The sequence below is a fragment of the Python bivittatus genome, unplaced genomic scaffold, assembly GCF_059951505.1.
Source record: "Python bivittatus isolate LINGU-HERP-01145 unplaced genomic scaffold, Pbiv_v1 ctg000590_np1212, whole genome shotgun sequence".
Taxonomy (NCBI): domain Eukaryota; kingdom Metazoa; phylum Chordata; class Lepidosauria; order Squamata; family Pythonidae; genus Python; species Python bivittatus.
In genome coordinates, this window is record NW_028277086.1 from 25,729,644 (window position 1) to 25,749,003 (window position 19,360).

Genomic DNA, 19,360 nt, shown 5'->3' on the forward strand with positions numbered 1-19,360 from the left:
ACTAACGTCTCCCCCAAGCCTGGTTCGACTCCTGATTCCTTCAAAGGAACATCCTCGTAGCTTCTTTTGCTGGTTCGCCTTTCTTCCCGGGAATTTTTTCGAAAATCCTTTTAGCCTACGCCGAGCCACGTTACAGGCGCGGCGAGAAACCTTTCCTCTCGCTGCCCGTAGATGGCGCTGTCCCCTCTTTCCGGGTTCTCCCGATCTAGAGGAGGGCGGTTTCGGCATGCGCGCATGCGCACTGTTCTTTCCTCCCTGGTGGGCTGAGGGCGAGGGGGACGGGCGTGGGGGCTGGCTTCTTGGCTCGGGGGAGCTGCGTCCTCGATTCTTCTCCAGGGTTAGGATGTGGAAACTGTGCCCGGCCGATGAGACCGGAGGAGGTAAGCAAGACTACTGAAGTGGGTGAGGGGAGGGCGAATAAGTCTGGGCTGCAACACTCCGGACCATCCCCGGATGGCAGGAAGAGAGACGCGCGGTGAGTGCTTTGGTACCATCTAGCGGCCGGCCAGACTTTTGCGTGTCAGATCGCACTTCTCTAGAGCAGGGGGAGGACGTGTTTTCATACGTGGACTTATTCCGGTTTGGTGCCCGTTACCCTGCTGTTTATGCATTGCTTTGGTTCATCCTAGACCGGTGTTTCTGAATTTCATCAACTTTAAGCTGTGGACTTCAACTCCCAGAATTCCCCAGCTAGCTTGCTAGCTGGGGAATTCTGGGAGTTGAAGTCCACACAGCTTAAAGTTGATTGAGGTTGAGAAATGCTCTACCTAGATGAATTTAGCAAGTTGGTAAGATGAAGAAACTGCAGTAGTCAGCTGAAATTCAGATTCCCGTGCACATGAAGACCAGCAAATCAAATCTATTTTGGAATCTGCTTTCGTGGATTACAATCCCCTTGATCATGGGCTAGGAGTACGTGAGAGAGGAGGGCATGTGCGCGTGCCCGTGCCTACCTTTGGGAAGTAAAATGCAAGAGATAAAGATGATCTGGAGCGAATGATCCCTCAGAAGTGGAGATGATCTTGCATTGTTGAGGTGGTTAGCCGTGATAAGAAATTCCAGTTTAAGTTGTAAGAAATTGGGTTATGACCCCCAGTGAATTCAGTGTAATTATTTATTTGGCAATGCTATGTAATTGTCAGTGATTACCACTATAAGGTCAGGAACAGAGCTTTTTGGGGGAGATGAAATGTAGCCCCACTGCTTTGGGGATATTGCTCTTTTTATTGCCAGATTTGTCTTTTTTGCATTGGATCTCTTAAAATCTGTCCATAATCCATCTGTTAGTCTTCTTATGAGAAACAGGCTGAGTCTGCAGAAAATGCTAGGCTAAAGTGTGATTGCTAATTTGTGGCTCACCCTGCTAGGTGGCAGCATCTAATTGAACTTGGCTGATCTTAAAAAGGTAAGTATTTAATTGGTACTTGGATGGAAGACCACTAGGTGATCCCTGGGCTGAAGGCTAAACTAGGAAATCACCCCCTACATCCCAGAAGAAGTTAGTGGAAAACCACTTCCATATTATTGCCCCAAACATGGACATGTTCATAAAATTACTAGGAGTCAAACTTGATTTTACTTACAGTATAGACTTAACCATAGTTTCCTACTTTCTTTCCCCACTTATATAAAAAAAGCAGCAAATTGGTTGTGTATGGAAGAGGCTAATTCACATATAAGCTTATTAAACTAGAATAAGGCCCCATGTTGGGTGTTTGTCCTTTAAAGGCTGGTAGAGGGAGAAAGATTGAAAATAATTTTTAGGATAAATTTTATTTATGGAGTTTTGTCCAGTTTAAAAAATAGGGCTGCGTTTCCTCAGAGAGAAGAGGAAACTTTTGGGAGGGCCCCTAAAGTCATCGTTGTCACTGGAGACCCAAGTGGCCGCAGAGCTAGGAGTACCTATTGCCAGCTTTGGTTGGCATGCCAACTGTGCCCTTGTCTGGGCAGGGACAGCCTAGTTGCATTTATTCACCCCCTGGTAACCTCACATTGATCTTATCTATCTGACATGCAGGGCTACACTTGTGCTTGGCCCTTGCTGAGGGGGCATTTGGCTGTGTACATGTTACACTTTTGTTGAAGCTGCTTCACTAACTGCCAGTGAGCTACCGAGCCAGGTTCAAGGTTTGAGTTATGACATACAAGGCCTAAGCAACTTGGGACCAGGGTACCAGTCACATTAGCCTTGTAGTTATAGGCTTGGCCACTCACTGAGTTCCTGTGGGGAAGTCCTGCTCCATGTACCCAGATCCATTGAATGCCACGTGACCACTGCTTGGAGGGGGCGTTCCACGTTTGCACCCATGTTCTGGAATGCTCTCCCCTCTGAGATGCCTCCCATGCCATCTTTATCTCCATCGCTTTTTAAATGAATATGTTGTATTTGTTCTTGAATTGGGTATTAGATTTTAGGATATTATCTGTTAGGTGCATTTAATTATTATTGCATGCTTCATGATGGTTTGGCATAGGAAGTGGTATGTAAATATATTATGTAAAAGCAAGGTAAACAAAATGTATTAAACAAGTAACTGTCCTTCCAATCTGTTCTTATTTTCTGGGCTTTTAAATCCTATAATAAACTTGACAAATATTTGTCAATTTTTTCTTTTTCTTTTTAGTTCAAATTTATAACTCCTCACCCAGACTTTTGGTGAGGGAGAGTGAGTCCCCTCCTTTCATTGCATTTGCCATCTTTTATCTTTAACTTTTATCTTTTAACTTTTATTGATTTTACTGAATTTTCTTTGTTTGATCATACAAGTTTAATAAATTATTGTTGGTCACACAGTCAGCCAGATGTTTAGGCTGGATTTGGCATTTTTATCCATCTATTGAGTTATTATTACTATTATTATCTTTACGGTATTATTGAATATTATTAAATAAATTAACAATGAGAGAGCTATCACACCACTTTTATTTTGGATGCTTTGATATGAGAAGGATACTTCTGCAGCAGTCTGTTCGTATTTGTGTGTGTGTGTATCATATAGCTGTCACAAATGCAGGTCCATATACAGTGGTACCTCGGGATACGAACGCATCTACTAGCGAACCTTTTGGGTTACGACCAGCTCTGGCCGCAAAAATTTACCTCGATGTGCGAACTCCGCCTCGGGGTACGGTCATTTTTCCGCCCTGACACGTGGTCCACGGCCATTTTTCTGCCTGGGACACGTGGTCCGCGGCCGTTTTCCCGCCGCGCGGCGCCCGGCCATTCTCCCGCCACGCCGCGCCCGGCCATTCTCCTGCCCCACCGCGCCGCGCCCGGCCGTTCTCCCGCCCTGGCCGCTCTCCCACCGTGCCGCGCGGCGCCCGGCCATTCTCCCGCCCCTGACGCGTGGTCCGCGGATGCCAGAACGGATTAACGGTAATTACATTGAACCTTATGGGAAAATTTGCTTCGGGGTACGACCAAATTCGGAGGGCAGAACGGATTAACCGGATTTACATTGAACCCTATGGGGAAATTTGCGTCGGATTACGACCAACTCGGGATACGCCCAGAGTCACGGAATGCATTAAGTTCGTATCCCGAGGTACCACTGTATTTGTTATTAACATTTTTTGTTGTTAATAAAACAGAAGAAAAATAAAACAATAGCAAAAGAAAAAGAAGGAAAAAAGAGGAAAACTAGCATAATGGTGTACAGATGTATGGGAGAGTGCTGCCCCAGAATGCCATGAGTTTTTATAGAGTTCTATAGAGTTTTTATTTATTTTATTTGTGGTTTTTTTTTACTGTTTTGTATTCCACCCAGGGTTGTTATTACAATATGGACAACTATATCTCTCTCTTTTTAAATAAATAAATAAAACGAGAAAGCTAGAAAACAAGCAACATTATATATATATTAAACAATTACATACAATAATTTCAATAACTGATGATCATACTTCATTGCAACTGTTTTACATGAGATATTGAACTGTAGTTCATAAATACATGCTTATTCATGACCCACTAAATTTTGACTCGCTTATTTATTTAGTTTCAGCCTTTCAGCAGTTTTCCCACTGCATATTCTTACAGTGATGATAGTATTTTTCTTTAAAGCTAACATTTTCTTTAATTTCAGGACAGCTGTATCAGCTTCTAGTTGGCATCCAGTATGTTGTTGGACGAAAGAATTGTGGAATTTTAATTCAAAATGATCAGTCAATCAGCCGAAGTCATGCCGTTCTTTCAGTTAATCATCCCCAGGTGAATCTTGTAAGTATCACATTCAGCATGAATGTATTAGGAATAAATCTTCTGCCAACCTCATCTTTCGTGGTAACATGTATGTAGAGTAGTTTGGTAGTTTGATGATATGGTTTTAAAAAAAAAGGAGGGGTATAGCCAGTTTAATGAATAAGAGCACTTTTTAAACAGTTGTATAAGAGCACTTTTTAAACCACTGTATAAGAGCACATTTTAAACAGTTTATTGAACATTTGTTGACTTGGTGCAAGTAACATCAAATGCATCATGATGTCATTGTCAAAAATATACAAATTATGTAATTTGGATCTGATGCCACTGACTGAAATTATGTAATTTGTGTCATTTAGGTAACAATGTTATGATAGCTTGTTACAAATGCCTATGATTTATTTTACCTCTTCAATAAAACGGCATTGCTCAGCAAAGGTTGCATATAAAACTATACCTGGACACAAAACATAAACTTTCACTTTGGCTTTATGATTAGAAATATTTCACTTTTTAATTAACTATAGTCTCTCATTACCTCTGAACTGGTTGGTCCAAACAAACCGATTCCAAGCCACTGTTTAGGATCCTGGCTTGTTTGAAAATATCATAACTAAACCCAAGCACAGTTCTCAGTTTAAACAACAGAACAAACTGTAATTTATTAGTTGAAGACAGGAGTGGATTGCACCTTTTTTAGCAGCTCCATAGGGAACTAAAGGAGCTAAGCCATTAAACTGGTATTTAGAGGTTCATCCAAACCAACTTTCTAGTTGACTGTGCTCATATTTCATTCATTAATTCCTTAAGAATGTATATATCAGATGACTAATGTGGCTACCAAGATAGACTGTTAAGCAAATAAGCAGATAAGATAAATTATGCTTGACATATTTTTGGTGTAAAGTATAGTGCTGTATAAAATGTTAAAGGAAAAAAGTGTTCCTATGAAAGCATCTAAATCTTTGCAAGAAAAAATGTTCATTATAAGTAGAGTAAAACTAAACTGTTATTCACCTGGATGATTTGCTGGTTTATGTAGAATAACAGTGTACTGTGTCATTCTCAGGAACTATTAAAACAATTGAGATATTCCAAAAAAAGGGTGAATCCTTAAAATCATGTAACAAAAATAGTATTTGAAGGCAGAGAAATGGTAACATGTATGTAGAGTAGTTTGGTAGTTTGATGATATGGTTTTTTAAAAAAAGGAGGGGTATAGCCAGTTTAATGAATAGGCTTACTAGCCTTGAAACCCTAAATGCTATGAGTTTTATTGTAATTTTCAGAGTCAATCCACATCATTTCCTGAATTAACTTTGAAAGACACTTCAAAATATGGTACCTTTGTTAATGGAGAAAAGCTACCCAATGGTAATACCATGACATTAAAATCTGGTGACAGAATCACCTTTGGAGTCTTTAAAAGCGAGTACAGGTATGATAGATTTGTGCTAATTTTGAAACGATTAAGAGGAAATTTATGAGTTTGCTATGTATTTCAGAAGTCATAGATTATGGTTATGGATAAATTAAAAATATAAGACAAAATGTTATTCATGATTGTGAAACTTATAGAGGACAGAAATTAGTTGGGAAAAGCAAACATTCAGTATTGCAGTTCTTTTAAATTAGACATAAAGTTGTAACCCTACATAGATTAATTTAGAAGCATATCTATTGATTCAGCAGGACATATTGCCAAATAAGTGTTAAGAGCCTTACTGTGAAATAAGTCTCAGTAAATTCAAGAAGCCATCACTGGATTCGGCTATTTTGGACAAGTTTACACTTGTCTTCAGTTTTCCTTGTTTAGGAAGGGTTATGGAGAAAGTAGTGGCCTTCCAAATGCAGAGAGCCTTAGAGTAAGTAGATTATTTGGACCCTTGGCAATCAGGGTTCAAGCTGGGATACAGCACAGAGATTGTATTGGTCACTCTTGAGAACGATCTATGGAGAGACCAGGACTGGGGGAGTGCAACCCTCTTGGTCCTTCTTGATCTCTCAGCAGATTTCAGTACCATTGACTCTAGTATCCTCCTGGAGTGTCTCCAAGGGAGTAGAGTGGGTGGCACTGTCTTGCATTGGTTCTCCTCCTTCCTGAAGAAGTGGTTTCAGTTGGTGGCAGTGGGGGAAGAGAAATCTGCCCTGAAACATCTACTTTGTGACTGCTTCTCTTCTTTATCCACTTCTTTTTAACATCTACATGAAGCTACTAGGGGAGGTCATCCACCAGCACAAAGTTAGATATTGAGTTATACATCTCATCTCAGACCCCAACAGGTTGTGGTGAAAGTGCTGACCCAGTGGGATCTACTCACTTGCACAGAGGTGGTCCACAATTTGGGAATTCACCTAGAATCATAGTTCCTGCTTGAAAAGCAGGTTGTAGCTGTGACTAGGATGGCTTTTGAAGCTATATATTGTTTGCCAATTGCACCATTCCTGGAATGGGAGGCCATATTCACAGTCGCTTATACCTAGTCAGTTCCTCTTTGATTATTGTGACATGATGTACATTTGTTGTACGCTGCCCAGAGTTGCCTGTGGTGCGATGGGTGGCTATATAAATTGATTGGATGGATGGATGGATGGATGGATGGACGGACGGACGGACGGACGGACGGACGGACAGACATACAGACAGACAGCGAGCTGTGCTTGAAGAGCATTCAGAAGCTACAGCTGCATAGAATGCAGCATCCCAGGCTGTGATGGATGAGTCTTGATATTCTTGAGTGATCCCACAGCTTTGGGAGCTGCATTGGTTGCCAGTTAGCTTCACAGTGCTATTTAAGCTACTGGTTGTCACCTTAAGGCCCTACGTGGCTCTGGATCTGGTTATCTGAGGGACTGTTTTCTCCTGTATTCATCTTCTCATCCAACCAGCTCAAATAGGATCAATTCCCTTCAGGCGCTGCCTCTACCAGACTGTCACCACATGGGGTCTTAAAAGTGGGTGTTCTCAGTAACCGCCCCCACTCTTTGGAATCTCCTCCCAGTAAAGACTGGTCCACTTCATTTCTCTTGGGCTTCAGGAAAATGTTGAAGACCTATCTATTTTGCCTGGCACAGGATGAAAGCTTGCTGTAATTAAAAGTGAGGTTCATGGGCAGGTTTTGTATTTTTCAGGTTTTTGTCTTTTTTGATTTTGTATGTTTGGAGTGTTGTTTTATATTGACGCTGTTAGCTGCTCCGAGCCTTTTTAAGAATGAATGGCAATACAAGCAAACTAAAAGATAATTAACAAAATAAACTCAGAGCGACTTGTTTCTTATTAAATATATTTAGGATTGAACTGTGAAATGTTGGTTAGTTGATACTTACATTTTTTGTTTATGACAGAGCTTTATTGTAAGATTTGTAAAGATCTTATTTCAGGATGTGATGAACAAAACAGAACATGGAGAGTTTTTCTACGTTGTTTTCCAAAAATTGTATTAGGCAAATAGCCTAATATTAATAGTTCATTTGTGGATAACATAATTGTATATTCTGAAGAGATAGTCTATGGATATCATTACAGGAATTCTTGATTAGGTTCCAAGAGAAACTTCCTGAGATGAAGGATTTAGTTCAGTTTTGGGGAGGCCTTTCAGCTTTTTAGTTGGATGAATAGGAAAACAGTGTTTGCTCTCATTTCTGTCCTGAAAACCTGACTGGAAGAATTACAGGGCCTAGCTATTGAGCAGGGGGAATAATTGGAAATAATTTAATCTCCTTTTAAGAGAGATTAAATCTCAGTGAAGGCATTTTGAGCCGAACTACACTCTTGGGGGGAGAGAGAGGAAAAAAAAGCTGCTATGTTTTTGCATTGCTAGGTTTGCTAAGATTTGAAATATCTATCTAGAAAGATGAATTTTTCATCTTTCCTCTTTCCCAAGCCCAGCTTTGTCTGTATGCTTTATGTATCCATTGATAATATCAATCATGTGACTTTGGCTTTGGTTTCCTCCCTTGCCTATCTCCTTCATTCATCCTATAGTCAAGTCATATCGCTTCTCCCTTTCCAAAATCACAGAAACCATACTCTTTCTATCCCTTTGACCCAAATTCTGGTCCATTTTTAAAATCTGTCTACCCTTACTATTGATATATGACATAAGAGAAAGACTTCTCTCCAGTCTTTCCTTGACTTCCTTATGACTCTTGAATAGTATGTTGCCAAATAAATCCCCTGTTATTCTGATCTCGTTATGCCCTCTGAAATCTAATTTTTCACTGCCTCTCTGTTTATGGATCCAGCATCAAGTTTCTTTCCTGGACCTTGATGTGTCCCTGCCTAGAATATTAGCTCCTCCACTTATTATCTTCCATAACCTGAAATTGTCCTCTCCAAGATTCTAGCATTTGTCTCTTCGTACACTGTATGCTTGCTACTATCTCACTGGGGCCCAATGTAATGCCACTTCATCCAATCCCCTCTTTTTGGGGGGAAACCTTTGATTTAGTCTCCTGATATATGTGCCGAATGCAACACAGCCTAACCACATGCAACTGAAGCACTCACCAATCACCCCACCTGCCATACATCTTCATTTTCCCAGTTTGGCACTATTTATATTCATATTCTGTTTTATTGTACTTTGCAGAGTAGAGTATGAACCACTGGTAGTGTGTTCTTCATGCTTAGATGTTTCGCAGAAAAGTGTTTTGAATAAAAACATTCTTCAGCTGGGTGGCCATGTAGTAAATGAGTGGAGAGAAGACTGTACCCATCTTGTTATGGTTTTGGTCAAAGTTACTGTGAAGGTGAGTATATTTCTGATACTCAAGCATGAAATAAATTTTTAAAACAGTTTCACAAAAAATGTTATGTAGTCCTACTTGTACTAGGAAAAGTCCTACATGTAGGAAAAGTTTCTTATTCTTTTCCTGTTGGCCTACTTTTAATTCTTGATTTGAAAATGGAGACAGCAGTAGGCACCGGAAGGCTGGATAGAAGAATGTTTTCTGTGCACAATGTTTTCTAAGAAGTACAGTGGAACCTCGGGTTACGAACTTAATCCGTTCCATGACTCTGGTCGCAATCCGAATTGGTCGCAACCCGAAGGAAATTACTTTCTTTGGAGCCATGCTGACAAACACACCAAAAACCTTCCATAACACCACAAAACACACCACAAGCCTCACCGAACATCTCCTTGCTACCGCGATCTCGCCCACAGGAAGCCGCGACCGCATGGCAGCAGGGAAAATGGCCGCGGATCCGGTTCGTAACCCGAGGCGTAGTTCGCAAACTGAGATAAATTTTTGTGGCCGGAGCTGGTCGTAACCCGAAAAGTTCATTAACAGAGGCGTTCGTAACCCGAGGTACCACTGTAGGTCCATATGTTCATCTCTGCATAGGAGTGCAGGCTTAGATGCCTAGTAATCCAGTAAGGAAGGGGAAGGGAAAGTAATACTTTTGGCATTCAATAAAAAGAGTAGCTGCCACTCTTCTTTGTTTAATAAATGATTTCTCTGGATGAACTGGATATATCTGGATGTTAGGATATATAAACATTTGAACATTAAGGATACAATTAACTAACTTAATATAAACCATTTCCAATGGAGAAATCACAGAGAAGATCAGATTTTCTCAGATCAGAGGTGTGGGATAGAGCCGATGAAGGTCAGCAGTGGGGTGGCTGCGACGGGAGGCAGCAGGGATAGGTAACAGAGTGCAGGGTGGCTAAAAGGGCAGAGATGAGGGGAGATAGGTGGGGGGAGTTCATGCAGGGCAGGAGAAGTGTGAGGTGCTTGCCTAACAACCATGCAGTCCCGGCTTAATGGCTGCAATCGAGACTGCTGTTGCTAAGCGGTGCAATCACATGTTTTGCTTAACGACTGCTTTGCTTAGCAATGGAAATTCTGGTCCCAATTAGGGATGTAGCCCAGGACTACCTGTATGCTAATTTGAATCATACTTGTTTGCATAAAAACATGTTCCAAAACTTTTTTGGGAAAATTTTCCAATTCAACATTTTCCAGAAAACCCACAGTGATAACAGTGATAACTGAAAATGCAAGTAGTACTTATTTAGCGACTGCCTCATTTAGTGACTGTTTGCAGTTATGATGGTAATGAAAAAGTAATTTTGTGACCAATCCTCACATTTATGACCTTTGCAGGTCTGTAAAGCAAAGGAAAGCTGAAATAAGATCATAAGCACAGTCATGGTTTCACCTAGCAACCTTCACTTAATGACTGAGTTGCCATTCCCAATTGTGGTCTCTAACCTGGGACTGTCTGTATTGGTGGGAGTCCTTTTGTAGCAGAATTTGCTGCTATATTTTAAAATTAAGATACAGTGGGGCAAAAAAGTATTTAGTCAGCCACCAATTGTGCAAGTTCTCCCACTTAAAAAGATGAAAGAGGCCTGTAATTTTCATCATAGGTATACCTCAACTATGAGAGACAAAATGGGGGAAAAAATCCAGAAAATCACATTGTCTGATTTTTAAAGAATTTATTTGCAAATCATGGTGGAAAATAAGTATTTGGTCAATATCAAAAGTTCATCTCAATACTTTGTTATATATCCTTTGTTGGCAGTGACAGAGGTCAAACATTTTCTGTAAGTCTTCACAAGGTTTTCACACACTGTTGCTGGTATTTTGGCCCATTCCTCCATGCAGATCTACTCTAGAGCAGTGATGTTTTGGGGCTGTCGCTGGGCAACACAGACTTTCAACTCCCTCCAAAGGTTTTCCATGGGGTTGAGATCTGGAGGCTGGCTAGGCCACTCCAGGACCTTGAAATGCTTCTTACGAAGCCACTCCTTCATTGCCCGGGCGGTGTGTTTGGGATCATTATCATGCTGAAAGACCCAGCCACGTTTCATCTTCAATGCCCTTGCTGATGGAAGGAGGTGTTCACTCAAAATCTCACGATACATGGCCCCATTCATTCTTTCCTTTACACGGATCAGTTGTCCTAGTCCCTTTGCAGAAAAACAGCCCCAAAGCATGATGTTTCCACCCCATGCTTCACAGTAGATATGGTATTCTTTGGATGCAACTCAGCATTCTCTCTCCTCCAAACACAACGAGTTGAGTTTAGACCAAAACGTTCTACTTTGGTTTCATCTGACCATATGACATTCTCCCAATCCTCTTCTGGATCATCCAAATGCTCTCTAGCAAACTTCAGACGGGCCCGGACATGTACTGGCTTAAGCAGAGGGACACGTCTGGCACTGTAGGATTTGAGTCCCTGGCGGCATAGTGTGTTACTGATGGTAGCCTTTGTTACTTTGGTCCCAGCTCTCTGCAGGTCATTCACTAGGTCCCCCCATGTGGTTCTGGGATTTTTGCTCACCATTCTTGTGATCATTTTGACCCCACGGGGTGAGATCTTGCATGGAGCCCCAGATCGAGGGAGATTATCAGTGGCCTTGTATGTCTTCCATTTTCTAATTCTTGCTCCCACAGTTGATTTCTTCACACCAAGCTGCTTGCCTATTGCAGATTCAGTCTTCCCAGCCTGGTACAGGTCTACAATTTTGTTTATGGTGTCCTTCAACAGCTCTTTGGTCTTGGCCATAGTGGAGTTTGGAGCGTGACTGTTTGAGGTTGTGGACAGGTGTCTTTTATACTGATAACAAGGTCAAACAGGTGCCATTACTACAAGTAACGAGTGGAGGACAGAGGAGCCTCTTAAAGAAGTAATTACAGGTCTGTGAGAGCCAGACATCTTGCTTGTTTGTAGGTGACCAAATACTTATTTTCCACCATGATTTGCAAATAAATTCTTTAAAAATCAGACAATGTGATTTTCTGGATTTTTTTCCCCATTTTGTCTCTCATAGTTGAGGTATACCTATGATGAAAATTACAGGCCTCTCTCATCTTTTTAAGTGGGAGAACTTGCAGTTGGTGGCTGACTAAATACTTTTTTGCCCCACTGTACTGACTGGAGGAAGTAATAATAAAACAGTGCAAATTGTTCTGCAATGATTGTAGAATTTGGTTATAGGACTCCTGTTCCTTTTGTAAGGGAATCTGAATTTAGAATATCATCAAACAATGAATGAGTTTAGAAACAGCAAGATTTATACTAGGCTGAGGAACCTGAATTAAAATCAGAGAGACTACATGTTTTGTAGTACTATGAATTATTGTTAAAAATTTCCTGCTTGATTTGTAGACAATATGTGCACTGATTTGTGGCCGACCAATTATGAAGCCAGAGTATTTTGATGAATTAATCAAAGCCATTCAAGCAAAGCAACAGTTACCACTGCCTGAAAGGTAATAAGTTCTAAGATACATCCTCAGTTTTAAAAAGTTTTAATGTTTCATGTTATAATGATCTACCATGTAACATTTGCTGAGATTACATTAGACTTCAAAAACTCCTGAAGTATGCCTTGCTTAAATAATTATATTTAAGCTTTAATAATTATAATGTATCCAAGATATATTAATCATGTGCTATATATTGATTGAGCAGTAAAATTTTGTATATCAAGTTAAAATACCTTTTAATTTGTTCCATGTTCAGTATGTTTTTTGACGGTGTATGTTTTTTATTTGTTTAATTGTATTAGAAATTCATTTTACATGAAATGCTACTTCCATTATTATTTCATAAGAAAACAGCTTAAATTCTTATATTGGTTATTTCTGGCCTTGTGCTACTGAATGGCATCGGTTCTTCCTGCAGCTCAGTGTTTATCAAAGCAGGGAACGATAAAATATAAGAATAGTAATTAAAACAATAAGAACATTAATAATAATGGGATCCAACTCCACAAATATCATAGTGTCTTTTAAGGATTAAAAATCCAAAAAGCCTAGCTGCGATCTTAAATCAATGAAGCTCCTGGATTTGACAAATCTCAGATAGTGAAAGTTCTACATATCCAGGATTAATGAAAAAGATAATCCTGACACTGATGAAAGATGAGCCGCTCACAGATTTTTGTTTCTGGATTTTGCCATAGCAAAGAAACATTTGAGTCCTGTTGTAGGCCCAATTTTGACCTGGATTATCTTGATGAATGAGTTAAATTGGGAGACAAGCAAGTAGGATGGCAACTTATTTGTCTTGAACCTTAAGTAGGTTTTAATACCATTGATAATTATCTTTTTCTGGACTGTCCCTTAAATTTGAGGTGGATGGCAGGAGGATAGGGTGATTTTACTCCTGTCTTTAGTTTTTGTTCCAGAAAATAGTTTTGTAGGTTGAGGATTGTTCTCTGGCACAGATGTGTCCTGCAGAGTTTCATCTGACTTTAAATAAACATATTTTTTAAAAATCTCTCCAAAGCAGATCACATCAATTAAAAGAGATTGCTCTCAGTTTAGAAGCTAGGAATATCCCTTGATGAATGTCCTCTCTTAATTGAAAATGTGACATTATTGAAAGCAATATCCAGAGCTATGGACACATAATTATAATAAATCTAGTGTATCTGTAAGCATCACAAAATTCTTAGCATGTAAGGTGCAAACATTTCTCCTGGGGCCACAGTAAAATTAACTCTGAATTGCCTGGATTGTATTCACTTTTACCCTGTTAATGACTTCAGGATGTTACTCAGCCATTTTACCCAGTTTTAGTAGAAAAAAGTTGAGTATCATCCATTTATTAATAACAGCTCTTTCTATAATTCCCAATCAGTACTCCCAGTATTTCATGGAAACAGAAAAGATTCATTTTTATATCATGTACTATAATTGTCTACTGAGAAAGGAACAGAACCTGCAAAACTATTCTCCTGTCCCACAAAGCTACTTGATTGATGTTCTTGAAGGCTGTGAGAAGTAAAAAGAGAATTAGTTTGTACCACCAACCTGTTTCCCAATGAAGGTTGTTGAAAGAGGGGTGTATAGTATTTTGAGGTCTAAATATTCTGCCTTCCTGCTGCAACTTGTTTGGAAGTGCTCTGAAAGAGACCATTCTACATGTAATGGACTGTTACAACCTATGTTTTACAATTGAAGCAGTGTGTTTCAAAGTTGGGTCAGTTAAATAGAATAGTCCATTCTGATGAGAGAATACTTCCAGTGAGGTTGGAATGGCTGGAGATGGGATTGTAGAATTTGAGAGTTAGAGCGTTTTGACTTTGAATGTTTCTACTTATCAGGCAGTCTCAGAGGATGACAGCACCTGGCTGATCTTGTCTCGACTTAGAAGCTAAATAGGATTAACCCTGGTTAGACTGGTATGAAAGATAAGCAGGTAATATGAGGCTCTAGGCTAGATTGGGTAATTGAAGAATGTCCTGGAAAAATGCAGTGGCAAAACATTTTTGTACTGGTGCCAGGTGAATATTCATGTAATCATCAGGAGTCTAGGTCAACTAGAAGACATCTTTAATTTTTTTACTTGTCAGAATGATAACCACAGTCATTTCTGTGCAAGAAACTTTACAGACCGTTCATTAAAATGGTGGTTACCTATAACAACTGTTCCTCACTTTTTTCTTTATGAGGACCATTACATAACTTAAACATTTTTCTGGCCATCACATAAACTAGAGAGGAAACATACAGGTGTCAAGATCCCATAAAGACCAAAAAATCTGACGGACTTCATGAGACCCCAACATTAAATAAAATTGAGTTTATTTTTAAAAATGAGTAGAATCTCAAAGGATGACCAAATCATGTTCACACCTTCCTTAAAACATCTCTAAAATGTATTTTTGCTTTGCTAGCTGCACTTATTTCTTCTTTCATGCTGAATGCAACTCAACTTAATATAAATTTTAATTTGCAGTGTATATTACATTTATGATACAGGGCTATGTGTGCTCTTGGGAGGTCACCAGGTGTTTTCAGGTATTATAAAAACATAATTGGCTTAATTTCACCAAGTTGCTGTAGAGATCTCTATGGTAATATCTTCAATCCACTGTAGGGCTTCTTGGGAATATGTATACTAACCAAGATTGTTTTAGCAAACTCTTGGTGCAGTGAATAAAGTCCTGTACGATATGAATGTCTGTGTGTGTGTGTGTGTGTGTGTATAAATAAAATTGTGTGTGTGTATCCAATTTCAGATATATATTAAGCAACATCTTAGATTTATTTATCAGCAGAAAAATGCTGATGATTTTAAAAGTTACAGTTTGGTGAGATTTGATACATAATTAAAACTGAAATGAATATTATCTCTAGAGAAGATATCATATCTGAACATTTTTAAATTAAATAATTAAAACTGAAATGAATATTATCTCTAGAGAAGATATCATTACTGAACACTGAATTTCAGTATCACAGTTCTTTTTTGGACCTATCAACTTTTCCTCTGATAAATGGTACACTGTGGATATATCATACAGAAACCCTACTAGTATAATGATGAAGATGTTGGACTGTGAGTGGGGAGACCCAGGTTCTAGTCCACCCTTAGCTACAGAAGCTTCCTGGATGACTTTGGGACAATCACTGTCTCCCAGTCCAACCTATCTCAGAGTGTTTTAACTGTGGAGAAAAATAGGAGGAGGGAGCCCTGAGCTCCTGAAGGAAAGGTGGGATATGAATCTAATAAATAAATACTTTTGGATCTCCAGATACTTGGTAATACTTTAACCATATTACAAGGGGAGTAACAATCTTTGTGTTCATCCAAGGCCTGCTTGGATGTCCCAGAAAGGGCTTTGCCAAGTAATATCTCAACCTGGGATATAACACATCCCTCTGAGATGGTAAAGAGATTTTCTTTTATATTAAAACATATTAATTTAAAGGTTGAGGATTGTGGAAAAACTGAAGAGCATTCAGAAGCTGCAGTTAGTGCAAAATGCGGCTGCACAGGTAGTAAATGATGTCGGATATGTGCCACGTAGCACCACTGCTACAGGAGCTGCATTGGTTACCAGTGTGCTTCCGGGTGCAATTCAAGGTGCTGGTTGACACCTTTAAAGCCCTGTATAGTTTGGGACCGGGTTACCTAAGGGACCTTCTCCTCCCAGTAGTTTCTTCCTGTCCAATTCGGTCTAGTAGATTGGGGATGCTGCGGATCCCGTCAGCCAAGGAATGTCAGCTGGCGGGGGCCAGAAGGCGGGCCTTCCCAGCAGCAGCCCCTGCCCTTTGGGACATTCTTCCTTTGGAGCTCAGGATGGCCCCAACCCTGCTAGCTTTTTGTAAGCCTTCAGAAACCTGGCTATGTGCCCGAGCCTGGGGTCCCGAAAGTACTAAGGGCCCCATTAGCTGGTTGCACTGTTGATTTTTATGTAATTTTTATGATAATTCTTCACTGCCTTTATGTATAATTTGTAATGGTTTTAATTGTTGAAATTGTTCACTGCCCAGAGCCACTTGGATTGAGATGGGCGGCTATAGAAATTGCATGCATGCATGCATGCATAAATAAATAAATACTACGTTTTTAAATAAAGTCTTTGTTTTTTATAATGTAAGTTATGTTTTTATAACAGTTGCCTCTATTTGCAGTTTTTTCCCACGAGTTGATGAACCAAGTATTGAGAATGAAAAAGTAGATCTGACCAAGTGCCATAGAAGAAGAACTATCTTCAGAGGCAAAACTTTTATGTTTCTAACAGCAAAGCAGGTAACTGGTTCACAGTTCAAAGCCCTGTCTAGCTCAGCGGGGTTGGCGTGAATTACTATCTGGATGGAAGGCCACCAGGAATCCCAGGCTATAGGCTAGAGTGAAAAGCTGAAAAGCATGTCAGTGAAAGGCAATTGCAACATAAGAGTGCCAAGGAGACAAGTTGAGAGAGTCTTAAGTTTAATTCAAAGCCTGACAAACAAAGAATTGAAGGTATTTTTTATGTCAGAAGGTCTGTTTATAGTATAGATTCATCATATTTTCAGATAAGTTTGTACAGTATACTGTGGCCCTCCAATTGAATTTGTTATTTGAGAAAAAAAGGAGTACAATATGTATTAGATTTTCAATAAGGTTAATGTACTGATTTAATTAAATTTATTAAATTTAATTAATTAAATTTAATTAATTAATGTACTGATTTAATTAAAAACAATTCCCCCCCGCCATGGGCAGAGGAAGGAGCAAAAATATTGCCCCCTGCCATTTTTGTGGATCTGTTTGGGGTACCCTCATATACTTTAGTGTTCTTACCCATTGGGAAAAAAATTAATAAAGTTAGACCTCTAGTTAAATAAGTGTGGCCTGCTGTATCTAGGGGCTCTATGTGAGTGATGAGTGGGACTGAACCTTAGTGTGGATTGAATGACTGTGGTAGGGTGCACATGGGTAAGCAAGTGATTGCACCCAGGGACCCTTCAAATAGACAGAACATCTGAGGTGTCCACTCATTCACGTAGATGCCCCTTGCTTGACGTTTTGTGTGGGTGTTGAGGAACTGGAACTAGCTTAGAGGTGGTTGTGTGGATGGACCAGGAATTATTTCAATAGATCTCATGTATGTGCTCAAAAATTAACAAAGCCTAGTATCCTTGGCCAAAGCATACAGTATTAAAATTTGATAGGAATCCATGTTTGGTTTGTGGTTTTTCTAAAGGTGTATAACAAATCTGATTCCTTAGTAGATAATTGCATATATGTACCATTTGTGATCTCAGAGGGAAGATTTTTGAACTTCTTAGAACTCTGCCCTTGACTTTTCAATCAAATATTTGTTTTGGTTTATTTAAAGTTACCTGGTAGGTTTCACTCATTAACCAAAGGCAAATGAACATGCAGTTTTTAAAATTGTCTACTAGCAAACTGCCTGAAAGGAAACAGACTCAGGTTGTTCTCATGCTTATGACTGTAAGGAGATATAAAGTGGCACCGTGCATATATACTTTCTCTCTTATGTTTCCTACTCATATTATTATTCTGTGTACAATTCAGTGCTAACTATTAGCGCGCATCATCTCCCTACTTATTTGCTGTCTAGATAACCGTTTTAAAAAGTTATCTTTGTAGACAGAACAAAATAATGAATCTGGGAAACACTTTAAAACCATTAATAAACGTATTTGTTATATTTTCTGTATTTAACATTTGTTTATTGCAGCTTGAAGAGGCCTCACATTTGTTGCTCTAATATTTAATTTTTTTAATAAAAACTTTATTATATTATATAGAAAGTACAATTAAAATACAAAACAGAGAGTACAGCAAAGAAAGAGGCTAGAATGAAAGAAAAGAGACAAAAAAGTAGTGAGAATAGATAGATAGATGAAACAGAAAGTGACTTCCAACTATCTCCAATACAGATACAAATACAAATTGAAAGAAAATTAATCTCTTACCACTAATTAATCTAAATTCACATTACTGTATTTCTATCAACACAAACCATCTAATCATCAAAACCCACAATCAAAGCCTCATTTTTTTCCCACACAAGCACGTAATCCAAGAAAGGCTGCCATGAGGGGACAAATTTAGAAACAGTATTATCTCTTATTAACTCTGTTAACTTCGCCACTTGAGCCAAATCCATTAATTTAATAATCCATTCTTCAACTATAGGTATTTGTGGACCCTTCCATCTTTTTTGTGGATCCTTCCATCTTTGCTCTAATATTTAATTTTTGAAATGACCAGTATATTTATTATAAAAAAAGTTCACATTAATATCAGCTTTGTTCTTTAAATTTCATTGACTTAATTCTAGCATGCAAAATTGAGTTCAGCAATTAAGCTTGGAGGAGGAGAGGCAAAGCTGTTGACTGACAAAACAGAAGATGCTGCTGCTTTGATAGCATCTAACACTTGTGTCATTGAAGTAGGATCTACAAACTCTCAACCATCAGTTTCTGCCTTGGACAACAAATGGATTGATAACATCACAGCTGCCTTGAAGAGGTGTGGCTTATTGTTTATGATTAAAACAGGATGGCTGAGTCATCAACATTTTGTAATATGGTGTAAAATTATAAATATAGTTTGTTATCTTGTGCAGGAAAATACCGTGTTTGAATTTGATTAAGCTGTTTTTCATTGCATCATACAATTTGTCCTGAAGATGTTCTAGAATAGCTTTTGCTGTATTTAGTAGGATGTCTGAAATTATTTTACTAGGTAACCCACTATCGGTTGTAGAGTGAAGTATATTTTGACAGAAGAAACTTTTAGGAATTTTTTAAAAATAAACTTTCCAGATACTCCTTAATGATGATGACATTTGTATTGCCATGTGACATTCTAAGGTACCTGTCGCCTCCAAAATCTTCTGAAAATATTTTTTCATTTACTATCAAGGTTTTGGATACATT

The 19,360-nt window shown here is 39.0% G+C and overlaps 1 protein-coding gene across 1 annotated transcript in view; it reads left to right on the forward strand.

Moving 5' to 3' along the window:
* Positions 1-252: 252 nt before the first annotated feature.
* Positions 253-19,360, forward strand: part of NBN (nibrin) — a 40,822-nt gene continuing 21,714 nt past the window's right edge. Inside the window, exons 1-7 of the mRNA XM_007441279.4 lie at positions 253-380; positions 4,086-4,219; positions 5,491-5,639; positions 8,794-8,953; positions 12,336-12,439; positions 16,598-16,715; positions 18,760-18,950. Coding sequence (XP_007441341.2) covers positions 344-380; positions 4,086-4,219; positions 5,491-5,639; positions 8,794-8,953; positions 12,336-12,439; positions 16,598-16,715; positions 18,760-18,950 — 893 coding nt within the window. The 5' untranslated portion in view covers positions 253-343. The remainder of the gene's footprint in view (positions 381-4,085; positions 4,220-5,490; positions 5,640-8,793; positions 8,954-12,335; positions 12,440-16,597; positions 16,716-18,759; positions 18,951-19,360) is intronic.